A 20,375-nucleotide genomic window follows, 5' to 3' on the forward strand; every position below is an offset into this window, starting at 1 on the left:
GAATCTTGCCTCCACTTTTTCTCCCCTCCCAGATTATGATTCTCTACTTCTCAAAATCTGTAACAGCTGAAGGTAGATTTTTGCCTGTAACAGCTCCACTTAAGACAAAACCCAGTTTTATCTCCAAAACAGCGTCCATTTCATGAAGCAAGTCAAGTGTACCCATGTGGGAAAAAGTGTTATTATTTAAACATTGGATTATACTTGATTGTCTTCGTATATTTTTTTCTGTACCTAATTTTTACTGACATTGAAAAGAAAGCAAGCAAAAAACCAGAATGGAAACCAGAAAATTCTCCTACTGCATTGGTCTATACGGCTCAACAACAGAATTAGCAATACATACATGTAACTTCTGTACAGTAGATTTATATGGATTTGAGTAATTTGGCTGATGTTGTAGACCTTGACTTTTGTAGCCTTGATTCTAAAAAAGAAATAAGATTGATGGCATTAGCAAGGCAAAACATTTAGGCCATTGTTGTGTTTCTCAGTTGTACTGCCTATATATAGGATGTAGCATTGCCTGTAGTGTTACTATAAGTATATAGTAATATATACATAACTTCTCCCAGCTGTGCAAAGAAAGTGATCAGTAGCTTTAATAGGCTGTCATCCCTAGAGGACAAAAGTCCAAGACTGAGGGGATTTCTTTGATTACACTGCAGCTTCTGGTAAACTCACTGATCTAGTGAGTATCAGACCTCTCTGCCCTTTTATTTGCACTTCAGGTCTGTCTCCTGTTTGTATAATCCCTTTCAACACATTTCTGTGTTAATTCCACCTCTAAATCCTACCCTAATTTACATTTCTATCTTGCTCATAGAGTCCTGGTTTCCCCCTTTGTTCCGCCTTCGTACCTTGCTTGATACCAGTCTTCATCACAAGCTTTCCCTTCCAGTCTGCTCCCTCCCTTGCAGTTACCTTATTTTCTACCACCATTGGTATCCTCCCCGTGAACAATTCTACCTACCCAAAAGCATTATCTTCCCAATAGTCCAGATCAGGTGTTCTCTGCATTCTATTCAGCCTTCCAGCTTCTTCATTCTGCTCGGTAACAGCAGGGGGAGCATCAAGAAAGGAATACTTGCTAGTGCTTGACCAGTACAATTGTTCGAAAGTGTTCTGAAGCTCTGGGCTGGACTAGCAACACGGGAAATTCGTCATCAGAAAATTCTCAATGTTATTCCTAACCAATTCCCAAGTATTTTCATACTTACATTTTTCCAAAGCGTCCTTTGCAAAAGATATATCTGTGGCATCAACATCCCCACTCCAGTCAAATTTTCAATCACCAGATGGAATGCTTGAAAGTTTCAGACTGCATCAAGGAAATTATTTTCCTTTTACCTTATGTTTTAAATATGGGCAAATTAATGTCTTTGCCTTCTTCTTTCCTTTCAAAAAAAGAACTCTTCTTGTCAAAATTTTCCTTTTTATTATCACTAGTACTATTTGAAAACTAATGCAGAAACACCATATAAAAAAACTTCAGGCCAAACTATTATGTCTTGGCGATCAGGCATAGCTGTATCCGCTAAGGAACATCAAGTAACTTTAATTATGCAACACTACATTATCACTGATAGTACCACTCAGGAACACAGCTGAGGCCGAAATGTTTTGCCTTGCCAATGCCATCAACCTTTTTTCTCTTTCAAAATTAAGGCTACAAAAGTCAAGATCTAAACCAGTCAAATGACTCAAATCCAGTCTTTAAGCTTTGCAGTCAAAGATTACTGCAGAACAGATAATAATTACTAGTATACAAATAATTTTTTTCCCCTCAACAAATCAATGTGTTGATCTTTAACAAATCCTTGAGTGAACTGCGTGTTTGACTCAGTGTGACCCACTCACAGTCATCTCTATGCTATTTTAGTTTAATAAAGTAGATACTTTTCATGCTGTGCTTGGAGATGAACTGTAAAGTAGAGCTTTGTTTGTTTGGGGTTTTTCTAAGAGGAAAATGAAAAGATAGTATGCCTACTGCAGTACTAACTGCATCTTTTAGACTACATAAGGGTATATTTTCTTAACTATAATCTTGTACAATTTAATGTTTAGTGTTTGTAAATACTAGTTTATTGGAAAAAATCAATTATATGCTTGCTGGGTGATTTTTTTTTTTTTTTAAATTGAATACTGGAAAAAGTCAGATTCTCATATACCCCTTGAAGAGGTGGGGTTTTTTTCCCCCCCAGTCCTTTTCAGTAGTGAAGTTCATCTACCTCCTCATCTACCTCCTATCTACAGAGGGAGGCTTTCCCAGTCACTTACTAATTTTATCTTCAGAGCACCAAACATTTTCAGGGTCAACTAACCATTTCTATAAGCAGACAATATGAAGGTACTCAAAGTTACTATTTTATACCAATAGTCAACAGGGTACATTTGACAGAATTTATCCATCAGAAAGATAGTTCATCAAGGTGGAGAAGCATGGAAGAAGCGACTATATGTTCCTTCTTAAAATGGCTCGCTTGTGGATTAACAAAACACACCGAACAACTTTTTTACTACTTCAAATTGGCACCTCTTGGCCAACACTATATGTAATCTTGAAGGGGGGGGGGTGTCTCTAATATTCACCATCTTCACTTTGATTTTTGCCAGAAAGCTGCAGAGAAAGTATGTAAAAACAACAATAAATTGGACAACAAGCAGACTACGGCACACCTCTAATAATAGAAATTCAATATTCCCTTTAAATGAAAAAATAATACAGAATAATCCTAAAGGCAACATGAGTATAGTAAGTAGATCCCAATGCATAGATCAAGAAACGAGCATATAAAAAGCTGACAACAACAACTTTCTCTTTGTCTTTTTTAGCTGGTGGAATGCCAACATGCCAAGCAAAACCATACCTCAAACATGATGAGAACTTATGTCTTATTCAGATATAAATTTGAACGTGCAAGATTAAAATCCAAGCTGTTTCCCACTATAAACTGTATTAGAACATATATTCTGAGCACAAAAGTAGTAAAAAAAGATAGAAGAAACTTTTCTCTAAAGTAATAAACCCTAAAATCTTTGTGTTTTTAAGGCCCAGTGAGTAAGCACTGCAGCTCTTGATTCACAGATTACAAGCGTGCTTCTTGTAATTACCTCCCTATCAAATTTTAAAGTACCACAAAAATTCTGCTAAGCTTGCCATATACAACTCTATGAAACAATCAAAACAAGAAAGTACAAATTGTCATGTCAATCACTGATTTACTGAAAATTAATACAAGATCACCTTCAAAATGCCATGTACTATGTTACTGCAACTAATTTCTACTTGGTATTAACCAGGCATTCATGTGATAAGTTATTTAGATGTATTAGCTTTAGATATGACAAATTAGATGTTTGAAGGACCTAAATGTTCAGATGTGCACAGTATTCACTACTTTAAAAAAAGACAGACTCATTTATATTATGCTTCCTTAAAACAGAGGCTCTTAAAGCACCTAAATAATGACTAACATCTCAGTCATTCTAAATACCTTATACCTGCCCTGCTTCGATGGTTTAACATTCGTTGCTGAACTACTGTTATAGTATGCATTTTCTCATAATTTTACCTTTTCAGAACGGTAATTACATCTATTACAAAAGTAGCCAGATTCTTTGGAAAAAATCCCAAACAAACTCAATGCTATTTTCTTATGAAATTCAAAGATGTCTTTTATAATTCTTTCTATTATATATAAGCAATGAAGCAAAATAATCACAAAAAACAAGTATTAAAGAGATTATCAATGATAAAAGCTGCTTTAATCATTTGGGGCTATTTGAAAAATTATTTAGGAATGTAAAGTCTGTGAGAAAGAACTTATAATAAGAACTTGTCAAAAGTTAAAAACACAGACTAGAAAAAAGTTTTTAACTGTACAGTATATTTTAGCTCCTATCAATCACTGTTAAAATGATGTCGGAGTTTAGTAAGCAGATATTTACCTGCTGGAACAAGACAATCTTTCCAATCGAAATATCCTGCATAAATGCCAGGTTCTAATGACCCAACTATTGGATCTGCCTTGAATTCAATGTACATTTCAAACAGTCTTTGATCCAGCTCTTTCAAGGATTCCATACTAACCTAAAAAAAACAAAAACAAAAAAGAGAAAGAGCGTAATAAATAGTCATTATTTACAAGAATTAAATACATAGCCCAAAAATTTACCTTATGTCTTTAATTTTCGGTAAAAAGTAGCAATTACTTACACATTTCAGTTATAATTACATATATAAAAACCTAAGAACTTCCATATTATCTGTCCATCCTACCCAGTATAATATTTTTTCCTGACTGTGCTCAGCAACAGACATTTTTGGGAAAAGTCCAAGGAATGCCAAAGCAGGCAGATCACTCTGTAATTGTCTAATGGCATGATTTTTTTTCTGCATGTCAGGAGGTCTTGATCTTGCACCAAGTAAACAACTGAATTTTGTCAATGCTTTAAAATATGCCCATAATAATTTCCATCCTGAAACATGAAGATTTTTGTATTATGCTTAAGATGTACCAATTGTAATATTACAATTTCTCACTATCTGCTCTATATTTGAAAAATACACAGACTGATTTAGGAGTCTCTGCCTTCTGAAACTGTACATGTGAACTTCCCCGCTGTACTTCAAGGCATATCTGTACAACAGAAGCATAAGCTGCAGCTCACCAACATCTGCAGAATTTTTCTCTTTAACAGCTCTCTATGCAATTTTTAGCAATTCACACAACTTAGCCACACTGAAAGCTAAGGGCTATGCATAGTTTGTTCATAGTATCTGAACAATTTTAAATTTTATACAAGACTTTTCATTAAACATAGGTACCCCCCTGTAATTATAGCTTCTAAAACAATTCTGGAACACAATGCATATCATAAAATGTTAAAGTAGAAAGTCAGTATCTTATGATGGTAATGGCTGCTAAATGCAAATAAAATATGCTGAAAATATCATGTGACTTCTACTTAAATGTATTTTTGTTTATAAGTAAGAGTTTAAGCAATAGAAAAGTAGAGCTTTTAAACTAGTACTCATTTTCCTCAACCATTAGGAAAAAAGTATATATATTTTTTTATATATATATATAAAAAAAATATATATTAAAAAAAAAATATATACGTATAGATGAGATAATTTCCAGAAGCAAAGTAAGGAAGAAGGCAGGGCTCTAGATCAAACTGGGAATTCAGAAGAGCGAAAGAAAAGAAGAATATCAATTCCTTATCATTCCTTTCTAAAGATTTAATGCTGCAAGCTACAGAATAAGGGATGAAGCACATTCACTGCAGGGATGTCTCTAAACTATGTTCTCCTCTGGCACGCTTATATTGTTAAGTGGAGAGAAAAGGGAACTGCAATATTTGAGTCAGGGACAGACAGATAAGCCTTCAGGAATAAGATCATAAGTGCAAGGGAAAACAGAGGTATTATTGAGACCAAAGCTGCTGCCAGATTCAGGAAAGTTGGGATGGTGAAGTTGGTGCTCAGAAACAACAAACACCGCCACTTTCCTGCTTTTCTGTCTGATGAACCTCCTTTAACTTGTCACAAGAGTATCTATATCCCAAAGATAGGATTTTCATGAGGCACTGCAAATTTGGTCCCAGGAGAAGATCAAGGTTATTTTCTTCTTCTTTCCCTTCTACCTGACAGCCTGTTGACACTCAAGACTTGAAAAAGAACACACTCAGAAACATACAGAAATCTCACTCTTTTTCCCCTTAAACAGGATCAGAGAAATGTAAACCTGGAATGGGTTTCAAGACATTCTTCACTTCAATTTCTTATGATTAGGGAGAATAATTATCCTTAGACCATTCTTATTTAGGTTTGAGCTAGTGGGAAAAATAAAGTACAAGTTCCAGTGGGACGTCCCTGCAAACATGAACCCATTCAGAGAATCTGTGAACCAACTGTTTCAGTTGTCCTTAACAAATTGTTTTAGAATTAAGTAATTCCACCTTCCACTTCTGCAGTCATTCAATACAAAAGATCATCTGCACATTCAGTACAGGTTTTTTTGTTTCATGCGAGTCCTCTTCAACCTGTTTCAAGTTCAATGCACAATTAAGATAGTGGTGGGTAACCTTGTTTTTCTGCTGGTGGAAAGATTACAAGAAAGAATGAACAATTCATCTGAATGTTATTTTGAGCCCAGGATGGGGGAAGTGAAGCAGAATAGAAGTCCTCAACAACTTCCATTGTGTATACCCATTTTCCTGACTCCGAAGTGGGGTAAATGCTCATACAAATATACAATTCTCTCATTGTTATCTTTCTGCTGTGAACTTCCCTGTAACTACAGTTTTCAATTTTTGTATTAAAGCCATTTTGAGCCTCTATCCTAGTAACCCCTCTGCCTTATCTAAGTATCAGAACTGTGGAAACAATTTTATTCAGAAGCTTAATCAATAAGCTAGGATGAATGTTATGGGATACATAATTATTTTTTCCCTCTTGCTAACTGACTAAACTGATGATAAAAAGTTGAATTAAAGAATCTCCACAGAAAAGCACTTATGTAGAAATTAAATATAATTACTGGTGAGTACCATAAGTATGTTGCAAGATTGCATGTGCTAAAGCAGAGTGTAAAGTTTGGCCATTTTGTGTAACTTTGTATTTGGCACACTAAGAAAAAAATGGAAATAACAACCATATAGAATGTAAGGAAATTTTCTTGGTTACTATTTTATGATCTCTGTATTTTCAGAATATTAGATAATAATGATTTCCCTTCTAGCAAAGGCAACTTTAAAAAACTCCCAACCAACAGATAGTTTTTACCAATATACACTACAAAATTCACTTTAAAATTCAATTTATAAAGCTAACAGAGTTTAAAAGTATAGTTTTGTTTCAGTCTTCTCAGATAAAATCAAATTCTATTTTTCAAAAATTTTGTCAATTCTTTATTGCAATTTTTTAATCTAATAAATAGCTAAATAATTTAAGAAACTTACAGAAGTTTAGGTGACAGAACAAAAAACTGAAACAATCAACCCACCCCTCTAAACCTGTGAGCTTTTAGCCTCTCTTAAAATTAATGAAGGGTTCAAAACCTGCCCTTTTAAGATGACTATCTAATTATCCAAATCCTCCCAGCTAGCATTACTGATTGATGTGTTCCATATATGAAGTACTGCACCAGTCAGCACTTTCAATGTGTTAACAGATTTGAAATTAATCTGCAACTTCAACATTTGAATTTTGTCATTTATAAACCTACCAGACTTTTAATGGCAATACTTTGATGTGGCTGTACAAGACAAGAGTGTTGAATACATGCATAATAGATGTCTTATTTGCTTATCTAGACAACACTAACTGTACCTAGCTCAACTCTCAGTTGTCTCAGTAGCAAAGAACAGCAATATCCAGAGTAATTTTGTATACTGTACTAACCATACAAATAATATCAACCCCATTTAAATGCTATTCAAAATTACTTCAGCCACAGAAATTCAAACAACATTCAGGCAGAACGAGACTAAGGATGTACTACACAGTAGAAACATCAGTTCAAGTGAAATATTCTACTCTGTACCGGAAAAGATAACATTTTACTTCCAACCAACAAATGTTTCTGGAAATAAACTAGCTTTATGGTCCTAAGGATTAAGTCACAACATTTCTCATAAAAAATGATTAATCTTTACAAAAAGGCAGGAAAATGAGACAGCTACTGCCGCCCACTTTGACATTTTCGTTCTTTGAAAAAAAGAAAAAACCAACAAAAAACACAAAACCCCAAAACACAACAAAAAAACCTGAACTAGTTTATGAACAACAGCTATCAGTAACGCAGATTGCCAGATGAAATAATTTATCAAGTATATTTGAGATAACGATCTTTTATTCTCTGCATTAAGAAAACACAGTGACATTAAACAGCTTTACTAAGAAATCTGATAAGCTTTGTCATTGAACACACAAGTCCTGAATAAGAAAGAGGTCACATTTTCTATACCAGCTATTTAAGCCTTATAGGAACACATACAACTGTATCATTGTTGTTGTTGTGTCCAACTGATGCTTGGAGTCCCACTCATTTGTAGAAGGTTCACCTTTTGAACACTTGCACTTAATTTCCACAGAAAGTAAAACAAATAAAAACTGTTTCCTTCAAGCAATGATACTTCATTCCAGTGCTCTCACTTACTTGAGTTATTTTTTCAACCCCTTGAAAGCCATGTTTCTCAAAATGTTCAGCTATATTTAGGAAGGTATGACGTTCCAGATAACGGCAGTTACTGAGTGCAATTAAAAGCCTCTGTTCCTAAAAATTTGTTTTAAGAGAAGAAATAGTATAATAGTTAGAAAAAAGAAGTATCAGCATGACCAATACTGTAAGTGTTTAGTATTTTATTGACTCTCTGTGTGTGATAAACACGCTGATAAATGAAGTAGAGTTTACAAATATTTTTGTCAATGAAACACCAAGAACTGAGTGAATATCAGGTATGATGATTGAACATGTATGGTTTTTCTATAGGATCTCGAGCATTCACTGGAATAGCTGTGACTAATACAGAATCGCGATTAAGACTTCTTTACAAAAATTAGGTTTGGACAGCTTTCCAGGAAGCTGTTTCTGGCTTTTACTTTGTTTCAAGAAATATGCTAAGCATTATGACCACCATAAAATTAACCGAAGATCATCTTCACTTTTACATGAAGCTGGCTAAAACAAGGGAAGCAAATCAGGTACTGAACGAATGCACTCACCCATTCTAAAATACTAGAAGCTTCAGAAGTACATAATATAATTTCAGCAGTCAATTTGAAAAAAAAATTAGGTGGTTATAACTTATCTCTGTTCTTTAATGATTTTTTTTAATTACAAGAAGGTCAAATACATTCTGGAGTTGAGATACCAGAATTGCCTTTCCCTGACCTTCGTGCAACAAGGTGTAGTTTCCAAAGAGACAAAGAACCAAACAAGACAGAACTACTATTTAAATAGATTTGGTCTTCCCTCTTCCCCTCTCCTTCTCCCAATGGGAAAGCATTTTTCTACCTCAGATGGAAGTTCAAAATCAAACCAGCAAATATTTTGAAAACAAAATTATTTGGCAATGAAGTCATCATAAGAGTGCAGATCTGATTAAAAATGGTGTTGGTTTTCAGACCCAGAAGAACTCCTGACGGTTTTGTATTCCAGTAATATGACGACTAGTATTGAGATGTGCACTTGCCTACTACTTTAAATTATAATCAGTTGGTATATAGACTCCTCAAAAAATGAGAATTTTAAAAATACAGTGACAAATCTTACTCTGGTCAAATCACTTTCTCTGTTCTCATTACTCAGTCAGGAAAGTGAAGATAAAGTGTTCTGTGATTTACAGAAGAAAATTAATATGATACCATGGAAACCAAACATTGTCTAAAATTGTTGATTTCCTTTTTATTTAAACATTCATACCTATGACATATGGGAGGAAGTCACAGCCACCAAAAGTTACTATTGTCAACAATTAATATCAAAATCTATGTGTTGCAAGAATAAAATGATATAAAGAACTAATTATTATAGTCTGCAATTCAGAAACTTGGCCTGATTTGGCAATCTGTGATTCTTTATTGTAGCAGGAATGTTCATTGCTCTTGTAAATGAGGCAAAGCTGGGTTTCTGACAATGTTTAAAACCTGTACGAAGGAATATTAACTTCACAAGAGGTTCTCACTACGTTTGTTGCAGGGAACAACTACATTTTTTCATCAGCCACCAGACTAGAAGAAAGTATATTAACCAAAGTCAAAGTGTCAAGAATATTAAAAAACTTTTTTCCAATTTTCTAAAAAACAAAACTAAATCCAAACAAGCCAAACAAATAACCAATACTTACTCTCAGGAATTTTTTTGGGGAAAAACTACATTACTGAATATATGTATCTTCATGGATTTAAAAAAGTAACTAATAATCAGACCAGTTCTTATCATTTAAAACAAGGTGGTAAATCAAAAGTCAAATCCTCAGCTGTCTTAACACCAGTGCCATTTGCACTGATTTCAGTGATGCCATTTTAGTTTCTGAGGAGGACCTAGTTTCAAAAAATGTCTTCATTAGTTACCTTAAGATGGTATACTAAGATAACATAAACTAACAGTATTTCTTAAAAGAGCTTGTATTTTCTTACGCTTATATAGATATGTATCTAGGAAATGCCTCTAGAATACAGAAGTGCTCTCTAAAAAAGGAAAACAAAAACCTGAAACACTTAAAAAAAAAAAAAGGACCACATTCCTGTAACTTAGAGAAATATTAAGTTTCACATCAGCTTTTAGAAATAGAAGCCAAACTTACTGAAGAAAGACTTGAGTCTTCATGAATGCTTCCAAACAAATCTGGAGATGAAACATCAACTGAAAGACTAGGAATATTGTTTAAAAAGTGAGTAGTATAGTGCTTTTGATTATCTGATACATGGTGGATTCAAATGAACAGTTGGAACAGAAGACTGGAATCTTATTTCAAGTCCCCTCACACCAGAAAATAAAGCAGCCCATGTTCCTCAGGTTTTCTAAGAGGTCCACAAAGCCTGCAGGAGCTCTGTGGCCAGACAGTACTATTCTAGCTACAGAGCCTTCCTTCTTAAAGGATTTTCATTTTCTATGATTTCTCTGGTTTACCACAGATTCTGTTTTGTTTTTACACCTATCCAGCCAACAGTGTCATGCAAATAGCAAAATAAGTGGCATTAGGAACACAGCTAATTTGCCTTTTTCTAATGCACATTGTAGGTACCAATATTTGCCAAGTCTCTGGCTTTTGACAAAGAAAGGATTGGTACTCTTGCAAACTCAGGCTATTCTGTCTTGTTTTGGTCTCTAAAATACGTGGCTCATGACCAATTATCAAACAAACTTTCAAGAATTTAGCAGAAATACCAATAGAACCAGTCAAAATAGAAGGGGATAAAAGAAAGGCAGGGGTTGTTTCTCCATGACCAGACATTACTTAGTGACAAGGACAACTCATTCCATGTAAGGTCACGTCAAAACCAACATACCTGCTTCTACAGCACACAACTCCTGTTATTGAATAAAATGGTATAATTAATACCATTTTCATTATCTTGTACAATATTTATTACATGATGTCACTCAATTGTTTGGCATAAAAAGTATGTGCTCTTATTTCAAAGCATCACTAACCAGAGGCAAAAGTATTCACAAGAAATATGAAATACCAGAGGGAATAAAACCACACCACCACTGAAATTTGAGACTTGCACCCACAATTTCAGAATACGACACCTAGGTCCTATTTATTTTACTTACTGTGCTGTATCTATGTCACCATCAGGTTTGGTGCTCAGTTGTTCCAAACAGTCTATAAAGACCTAGGAAATAATAAAGCAAGATCTACATTTTCTGCCAGAACTAAAAAAATCTTAAATTTACTTTTACTACAGTCAATTGAAACAGAAAAATCATAATCTCCTTTCTTTGTCTTAAACCGTACATAAATACAGTAACATTTTAGTTACACCTTTTGAATGCATATTTTCAATTTTATATGCATCACAGTTTACTTGTAGCAAAACACAGGAGTTTTTAATCCTGCTAAGTGATTCTCATCATGCATGGCTAAAATTATGCAGTGATAATCTGCTGATTTGCAAAGGCAGCATTGTTAATAGTTTTCAAGTGTTCAATCTGAACAGTTGATCCCAAGTAAACATTGCAGAAGAATCACTAAAATCCATTTTTTGCTTTGGCTCATGATTTCTTATTTGAGAAGACTATAAAAATGGTTCAAAAGCCTAAAGCATGCTATTATCTAATTTCAAATATATTTACAAAAATCAGATTCTGTTACAAAGAATACTGGTTTCTGATACAAAAATTAAAAGCTAGATCTTCAGCTGATGAAAATCAGCATTGCTCCTTTTACTGCAGTATATCGATGTTAGACGACACCAGCTCAGCAAGTGTCTCAATCATCAGTAAAATCTTGAACAGTCACAATCAGTAAAATACTTGAATATGTCACTTACCCTCTGATGATTTGATATCATCAGATTCAGCTAGTAAGCTCTACCTACTTTTAAAGTCAAACATTTCTCAGTATCCCAGAGTGTATCAGAGGAATAACACAATCATCAACTTAAGCTACCTTTCGGGAGGTGGGCAGGGTACAAAGCACACATTTTTGTTGATCACTTGTGTTCACAATTTCATACTTAAAAGTACTTGAGTTACCTGCATGATCCCAATGCTTAGCTGGCACACATCCTCCTGTGTTTTCTGCTGCTGGAAAACCTGGAGATGCAAGCATATTATTTCAGCAGAACAGCTTCACGTGGCCTTATTCTCAAGGAAGGCCTGAGTAACCTATCCCTAAAGAGATGACACAATTACAGGAATGTGCTGGGACACAGTGTTTTCTCATGGATCAATTTCAATTTTTCCCCACCCTAAAAATGGGAAGAAAGAATACAAAGTCCCAGTAAACAGTTTGATTAGCATGAGGAGATAACACACTAAAAGGACAGAAGTCCTAGTACCTAGTACACATGATACATATCATTGTTGGCTAATGGAATTGCAGCAAAAGCTCCCAGGATATTCAAAGATCTTTGCACCCTAACAAGAAGGATTCACCATGCACTGCAGATTCTTTTGAATAATGTTGCTTAAGAAACTAGACAAACTAGCCGTAAAAATTAAAATAAGGGATGAGAGAGAAACAATACCCATACAGAGGGACCCAAGGGACTTTGGAAAAGTGTTAAACTTCCTTAGATCACTGAAACCTGAAAGAAAACACCAGTATCACAATCAATCAGGGCCTCAAGGCACTAAGTGGATGGGGACAATCAGGACTCCTGATTTAGAATAAAGTTTACAGAAGTAAAAAGCTGAATTCAAGTTCTGCATGTAGTCTGGATGCAACACTGAGTGAGGAGTAACTCTTAGGAATGCTGCTCCTCCCTCTTTTTTTCCCCCTGTAAATGAAGTCACATCTACTGCTATCAGCTACATTAGTAGCAATTTTTCGAAAAAACAGCTTTAAAGATCCAATCTGCCCCATACACACACAATGACCCCTAACAAAGGAAACACAAACAGAATTCTAAAAAGCTAGCAGCAGTGAAAAGGGTGTACACAGAAAAAAATAAAGAGGAAAGTTATACCCCTGTATCATTCTCTGAAAGTTCTTGTTCTGAAACCCGACAGTAATTTACATAAAAAGAATGAAAATAAAAGCATAAATCAAAACTTACACTGGCCTCTCCAGGTTTGCAGTCCAGCACAGTTTTAAGAGATTGCAAGGAATGGATAATGCACTGTTCAAACTGGGATGGCTGAAAGGCAAATGATTTGTTAGCTTTAGATAAGCATGTTAAATGTATACTACACAAATATATAAAAACTTCCATGCCATAAGGTAAGCTCTTTATTTCCAAGTTATCCCAAACAAGGAAAAAAATAATAATAATTAAAAAAAAAAAAAAATCACAATTCATATATTACCAGAGGACCTTTTTGTAGTGATGTACTTTTGTACTTAAGATAACTACAGAATTATTACCATAGATCAATGTACATTTTTATCTGAATGAGAGACTTCCACATGAAACAGCCTCCTCTAAAAGGGTCATGAAAGATTTTTTTTATAGCTTGTTTGTGGTAGCATATATTGACAGTTACATTATAGATGCCTGTGACACCTTCCCTCCTCCTCCCCCCCCTCTATATTGGTATAGAAATTCACCTGGGATATCTGATATTTCTGCTTTTTATTTCAGCAAAAGGTTTCTAAGAAAAATTGATTGAAATTGCTTTCACATGGAAGAAAAAAACCCCACTGGTTTGGGGGGCTTTTTCTATCTTCAGGTTTCCAAACCTGAAGTGCAAATGTCTTGATGCATGTATCAATTTCACTCTGAAAGTGCAAACGAGTTCACAGCACCAGAGTCTTTAGTCAGTTTTTCCTTGTCTTTCTCTCTTCCCTGTTAAGTCACACCTATTTTTTTTTTTTTTTAAAATGAGGCTGCTTGCCAGTATCAGGCAGGAAGCTGTTGTACAGGGCAACGTGAAGCAGAGAGGTGTCACTGCTCTAGAAAAGAGGGACATCATCCTATTGGATTTGGGTCAAAGAGGTGGACAAAAAAAAGCTTCTAAGCCATGTAAACCTGCTTTTCATGCAGTAGGTAGTTTATGGCATGTCACCAACTTTAGGTTTAGGAGTAACTTTGATTTCTGTAAATGCTGGGGTGGAGGTGGATCATGAAAGTGATGCCTGCATGGCAACCTGAAAATCATGAAAAAAGCCACTAAGACAATCTGTATTTATTATTTTTGGACCCGCTAAAAAGCAGAAGAACAGCTGTAAAGTGCTGCTCTTGTTTTTTTGTTTCCGCATAATAAAACATCACACCTCAGGAGAAGAATGCTGTTCAGGCATGTTATTCTTTGGATATTATGAAACTGAGGAAAGTTGGTTCTGTGTCTTACTGTATCTTTTACCTGGAATATAAATGCTAAAGAGGTTTTCAACCAGTATTTCCTACAAACTTAAAATACAGTTTCTATCTTAAGCCTAAAATGTCCCCAAAGAGACTGCGTGGCCCTTGTTTATACTGGTTCATTTTTGCTACAATTTTTGCTATAATATTACCACAATGAACTCTACTTTAGTAGATAAATAACCCTGCTATGACAAAATATAGTCAACTGCCACCATTCAAATTTGGCATGTCTCAACCATGGCCTCAAAAGGTATCTAGGGAAGTGCTGTATACAAGGAATTAATGGGTGATTTCTAAATACAAAAAAGACTTCAGCAGTTTTTAAACAAAGACAGGTTAGGATACAGCAAAAGCATAAAGAAACCAAGCTTTTGTGGAAGATCCTTCCTCCTCCCTCCATTTTACAGACAAATAGAGTGAAAAACAGAAAAGTTAAGGGACTTGCCCAAGTCAGTGGCAACTGAAACCAAGACCAGAAGCTGTAAATCTGGTTATAATACTACAATTGCCCAACAACACTCCTTCCTACAATGTGTATAATGTGATTGCTTAATGCCCTCCTACTCAACTTCAAACATGTATTTATAGAAGCAAATAAGAAAAACTAAAGTCTGTGGAGCATTCTCTTAGATAATATACACAAAGCAACTCTCCCTCCCACAGGCCCTTTCTGCTTTCGCAGATTGTTTTTAAGTCACACCTACAACGTGCTTGCTGTGTTTTAGGCATTACTCATTACTGTGTATTTCCAGAAAGCATCTCACTAATTTATCTGAATTTGGTTTCAAGTCATTTGTTGTTTGTGTGTAGGCAACCTCCTAAATTAGCTGCTTTTCAGTTCAATTTCTCATTATAACATATAAGTGACCTATTTATTTAGCTACAGACCAATTCCATGGTAGTATGCCTACTAAGTTATGAAGCATTTTGATGTGAACTGAACTTGTTGTGACCTCAAAAACAATTTTTTACTTCAGTAAACCATCCCTAAAATAAGATGCTTAACAATGAAAGTTATTATTGTTTATCTTGGCAAAATCATGCTAGAGGTCAGCAGTAATTATACTGATACATTTAAATAACCCTACTTAAGGCAGAAAGTCATGCTACATATCTTGATGCCCAGTTCTTATTTATTTTTGTCTCTCAATACACGGCACAAATCTGCAAAGCTTTTATTTATGTTTTTTTTTTTTCCTGTTTTGCACCTTCAAAAATATTGCTGTCTAGTAGTACCATTATCACTTAAAGTTACTTCAGTCATAATAGTTTAAGGAGTACAAATGAAAATTTTGGAAAAGGAAGAAAAAAAACCAAACCACCTTTGTGTTTGGTGATGGGATCTGTTAAGAGTGCTGTAAATAAGTAACCATCCAAACAAAAAATTTTGTATTTATCTTCCTATATTTTCATACTTTAATAAAACTATAGACACCAGTATGCAAACATACAGACAAAGTCCAAAATAATTCAAGTTTTGGAGAATATAGAAAGACGTTTCATTACACTTGCAAAAAAAAAAAAAAATCCAGCAAAGCAAGTGCCTACAAGACACACAAGTATACCCACCAACGATGTCAAACCTTCATTGTCAACAACCCAGTCTTCCTTTTCAGCTAACCTCTTTATATCTGTAAGACAGAGCAATAGGGGGAAGCGGGGGGGGAGGGAGAAGGTATTCATTTTCATTATTAAAAACTCCTTGAACTTGAAAAGATAAACCACAGACATTGGGACTGCAATGACTAGGCATACAAGCAAATAGCACTAAAAGCTTCAAAGCTTTCAGCACTCTCAAATGACTAAGAATGGAACTCATACATGGTATGCTGGTGACACCGCATAGCGAAGCATATCTGTGATACATGGCAAGAGTTGCATGAAGCACATCTTTTACTGGAAAGCTTAAAATTAAAGGAATATTGTGAAGGCTTTGGGTTTATTTTGTAAATTTTTAATCAAAACATAAAATACTGCATTTAAGAACCCAAGTCTCTAGTCTCTATACTCCAGCTCTGAATTAAAAATGAAAGAACAACTGCCTAGCATTTTAGCAAAGACAGAAAGCACAGCATATAATTCATATTTAATAACCATAAAAGAGGCTCAGAGTCCCCACTCAGGGTCCATGGTGCTAGACTTTCTTCAAAAATACATGAAGGCATATGCAAAAAGCACTCTCTTCCACTACCCAGAAGGTGCCAACTTCCATAGGTTTACCAAACCTAACAGGAGCTAAGTCAGGATGTGAATCCAAAGCTCATGCACTGTAAACAAAATTCCTCTATGGACACACGCATTCTGCATCATAGCTTTTTCTGGGCTTAATCTACTTGTGAACAGAATAAAGATGAACTGTGCGCAGTTCGTGGGGGCTTTGCCATAGTTTTTCACACACAAATTGCTCATCACAACTGTCTGTACATCATGAAACTCCCTTTTAAATGAGCAAAAATTGCCGTGAATTAGCATCTCTCCCCAAAATCCAAGAAAAGAGGATAACTAATGCATGCTGAAAGGTATCTTCACTATATTGGTGCTTTAATTAGCTAAATTAAGAAGCTTTGTTATGGTGTCATACCCTGCAATTCTAAATCTCATGGAAGTATAGGCTTAGCGAGGATAAAAAGTATTAAGGGATTCTGCAGAATAATTACTCTGTTCCATTTCCCTATTTAGTAAACCTCTTAATTCAACCAATATTCTTGCGAGGCTTTAGATTGCACTGGTTAGCCTTTACATGTTTTTGTGGCTGCTCACTTTTGCATTCTGTTCTGAGCTAATATAAATACAAAAGAAACAAATTTCTTTCTCGTATTTCACTGCTGACCAAATTCCAGTCAAATACACTCATGTAAACCCCCTGTCTAGTCTGGCATTCACATAATTTGGCTTTCATGACCTTTATGACCAGTGATCACATAACAGAGGGAAAGAACGCAGACTGCTTCTCAGGGCCAGCATGAGTACATGGTGTTTATCATAAGACAACAAGAAAACCCTGTGCGTGGGCAGATTTGTCCTATTTAAATAGCTAATGGTAGAGTGCTCTATTAAAAATGTTAACTGATCTGAATGCCTTTACCAACTTATAACACGCAGCAAGAGATGAGACTGAACTTTTATATCAGCAGTCTACGCACCTCATATTTCAGAGAGATTCTCTGAAGGTGAGATTCAATCTCTATAGGTGAGATTCAAGTCCAGGAGGAGCCTTTTTGACTTATATATTACAGATATAACTACATCTGAGATCCGTTTACATAGCTCCGTGAGAATATCCATTAACTGTTCTTTCACTGGTTCCCTAAAAGTAACAGTTTCTCCAAGGGTCCAATTAACCTGGTCCTGTCCAGAAAAACTATCTAAACATTCAACATATGCAATTTTGCTTTAGCTGGTAAAGAATGAAAAAAGGGTCCCATAAATAAGGCACACAGTGCAACAATATGGGATGAGAGTCATCATACAGGCAGGGCATCTTTTCTCCTGTTTCATGCTACAGCCAATACACATAACTGCTTCGCTGATAGGGGATGGAAGTAGCAGTCGAGAAAGGCTGCTGTTATTGGCTTGATGAAAGAGATACGTTATCCAGCCAACAAAACATACCAGCATCTTAAGGGATCTGATCTCTTGCGATTCAAGAAAGAAAAGCATGAATAAAGATGTTCAGACCAAATAGAGAATCATTCAAACATAGACTGGTAAATCTGCTTTTATAGAAATCTAAGGTACAGACTACCACAAGAGTTTTTCCTCCACAGAATGTATGTGGCCAGCAATCAGGACATAAGAAGCAGAAACCCTGGATCTGAACAAAGAACTGCACTATTGTTATGATGCAACAAGTAGGCAAAACTAGTAAGACAGCAGACTTTTTGGCCAAGAGCTTCATCGTTAATCACGTATCAGAGCTCTCTGGACCGCATGGGAGAAGCTAGGTGGATAGCTCACAGAGGTTTGATAAGCTAAGGATTGTCAGCAAAACAGTTCAGAGCTACATACTTCCTTCCTTTGAAACAGTCAGGAAATCTGAGGAATCACTCACAATTCCTAGACAGAGGTCAGCCAGTCTAACAGGACATCCTCATGTTACAATTAAAAAAAAAAAATAAAAAATTTTTCACCTGCCATTTAAAAAAAAAAAAAAATCTCAATTGTGCTAAGTGAAGAAAAGCAAAAGAGACTTCCTCATACTTTAAGTGAAATCTGAAATAGTGGGAATACTTTCCCTAAGGAGTTTCAAAGAGACAAGACAACCTAGGTACTTGTATGGCCAACTAGCTTGATAGTAATGCAGAAAAATAATGTTAACACTGAAATGGGATTTAATAGAAGAATTAAAAGCCAAGAATACAATTCATATTAACATTGTATCAAATAAACCATAGAGACTTTATGATTTGTTGTTACCAAAAGTTTAAAAATTTGCTTAATACAGCCACCTGCGCTTAGCACACTTAAGGCCTGGGTAAAACACTTAGCTTCATGTCAGCCTACAAAATAATGATGAAACATATGTTAAAGATTAAAAAAGCCCTAATTTTTTTAACACTGAGGGTAATTAGTCTTTTGGAAAAAACACATTCTAAGTGAATTAGTAGACCAATCTGCCCTAAGATTTTAAGAGACATTTATTTCTGGAAGATTTATTTCATTCACATTCAAGTTTCAGAGTTGAATACAAGATGGTAAGATGAATGGCCTCTGATGCACATAGAGTCACATTAGATTTAGAGAACGTGTTACTAGCCTTGACAATCCAGACATTTACGGCAAAAGCTGTGTACACAGTAGGAAGTCTGGGGATTGTAATATTAGTAAAAGGCCTTGGAAAACACACAACTAAAATACTTCATAAAGGGCTGTGGATTTTTTTTTCTTGGGGGTGGGCATTGCTTATTTAATTCTTCACTTTGTATAAGAACTCAAAACAGAAAATAAACAGTATTTCCAATATGGAAAAGCTGCATCATGAGATAAATCACTTGCGTTGTAAAACTGTCTCAACCCAAAGGAAACAGATCTAAACTACTGTATTCATTGACTAAGGGAAGAAAAGACTCATAACACACATTTCTGTCAGAAAAGCGAAGTACTTGAGTAACTCTTGTGAGATACTACAGAACTCGGAGGAGCCCACTGCTACTACAATATTGGTAACAAACATGATTATCTTCCAGAATATGGTTTGGTCTAATCAGAGGGGGAAAAAAAAAAAAAAAAAAAATAGTAAGCAGACAGACCCGCAGCCTTTTATTACCTTCAGCTGTGTGTTGTAAGGTCACTATAACGCAACGCACACGAAGGTCCAAAATAAGATCCTGGATGATCTGAAGCATATCATTGGGTATTTCGAGTGCGGTAAGAGACTCTGAACTAAGCCTGGAAAGCAAATAAAATTAGACTGAAGTGTAAATCTGCTTTTTTTTTTTTTTAAGCTGATATAACTTAATTGAATTTTTTCAGACATTTTCTGTATATGTGAATACAGTAGCTGCATCCACAGTGAGTCTTTGAAAACTGATTATCTCATTCTGAGAAGATTAATTATTTGCTTAATTCAGAAGCTTGCAAACACAGATTTTTTTTTTTTTTGTAACATTACAATAATGTCATAGGAACATGCCAACTTTTCCCACTGTCCTCTTGTACTTCCCCACCTGCCTTTCTGCATCCATCTCGTCTTACAATCCAAGAATAATCCTTTTGGAGTAGAAGTAGCTTTTTTGCTGTTTTTAGGTGAATGCCTAGATCAAATCCTAGGTCTACAACAGGGTTTCTGAGAAATTGTTTACCTGCATTTACAACAGTAACAGCCATCAAGCTGCCATAAATGGTGATGTGGCTGTGCATCAGATTGCCAAGAGTACACAATTTA

The 20,375-nt window shown here is 35.2% G+C and overlaps 1 protein-coding gene across 1 annotated transcript in view; it reads right to left on the reverse strand.

The window, feature by feature from the left end:
* The window catches only part of EXOC2 (exocyst complex component 2), a 120,512-nt gene that overhangs the window by 34,136 nt on the left and 66,001 nt on the right, over positions 1-20,375 (reverse strand). The window contains exons 15-22 of the mRNA XM_075493938.1: positions 19,758-19,879; positions 16,061-16,122; positions 13,244-13,324; positions 12,219-12,278; positions 11,295-11,356; positions 10,318-10,384; positions 8,169-8,285; positions 3,952-4,093 (exon numbers count right to left, since the gene is read on the reverse strand). Coding sequence (XP_075350053.1) covers positions 3,952-4,093; positions 8,169-8,285; positions 10,318-10,384; positions 11,295-11,356; positions 12,219-12,278; positions 13,244-13,324; positions 16,061-16,122; positions 19,758-19,879 — 713 coding nt within the window. The remainder of the gene's footprint in view (positions 1-3,951; positions 4,094-8,168; positions 8,286-10,317; positions 10,385-11,294; positions 11,357-12,218; positions 12,279-13,243; positions 13,325-16,060; positions 16,123-19,757; positions 19,880-20,375) is intronic.

The sequence above is a fragment of the Mycteria americana genome, chromosome 2 (genome assembly GCF_035582795.1).
Source record: "Mycteria americana isolate JAX WOST 10 ecotype Jacksonville Zoo and Gardens chromosome 2, USCA_MyAme_1.0, whole genome shotgun sequence".
Taxonomy (NCBI): Eukaryota; Metazoa; Chordata; class Aves; order Ciconiiformes; family Ciconiidae; genus Mycteria; species Mycteria americana.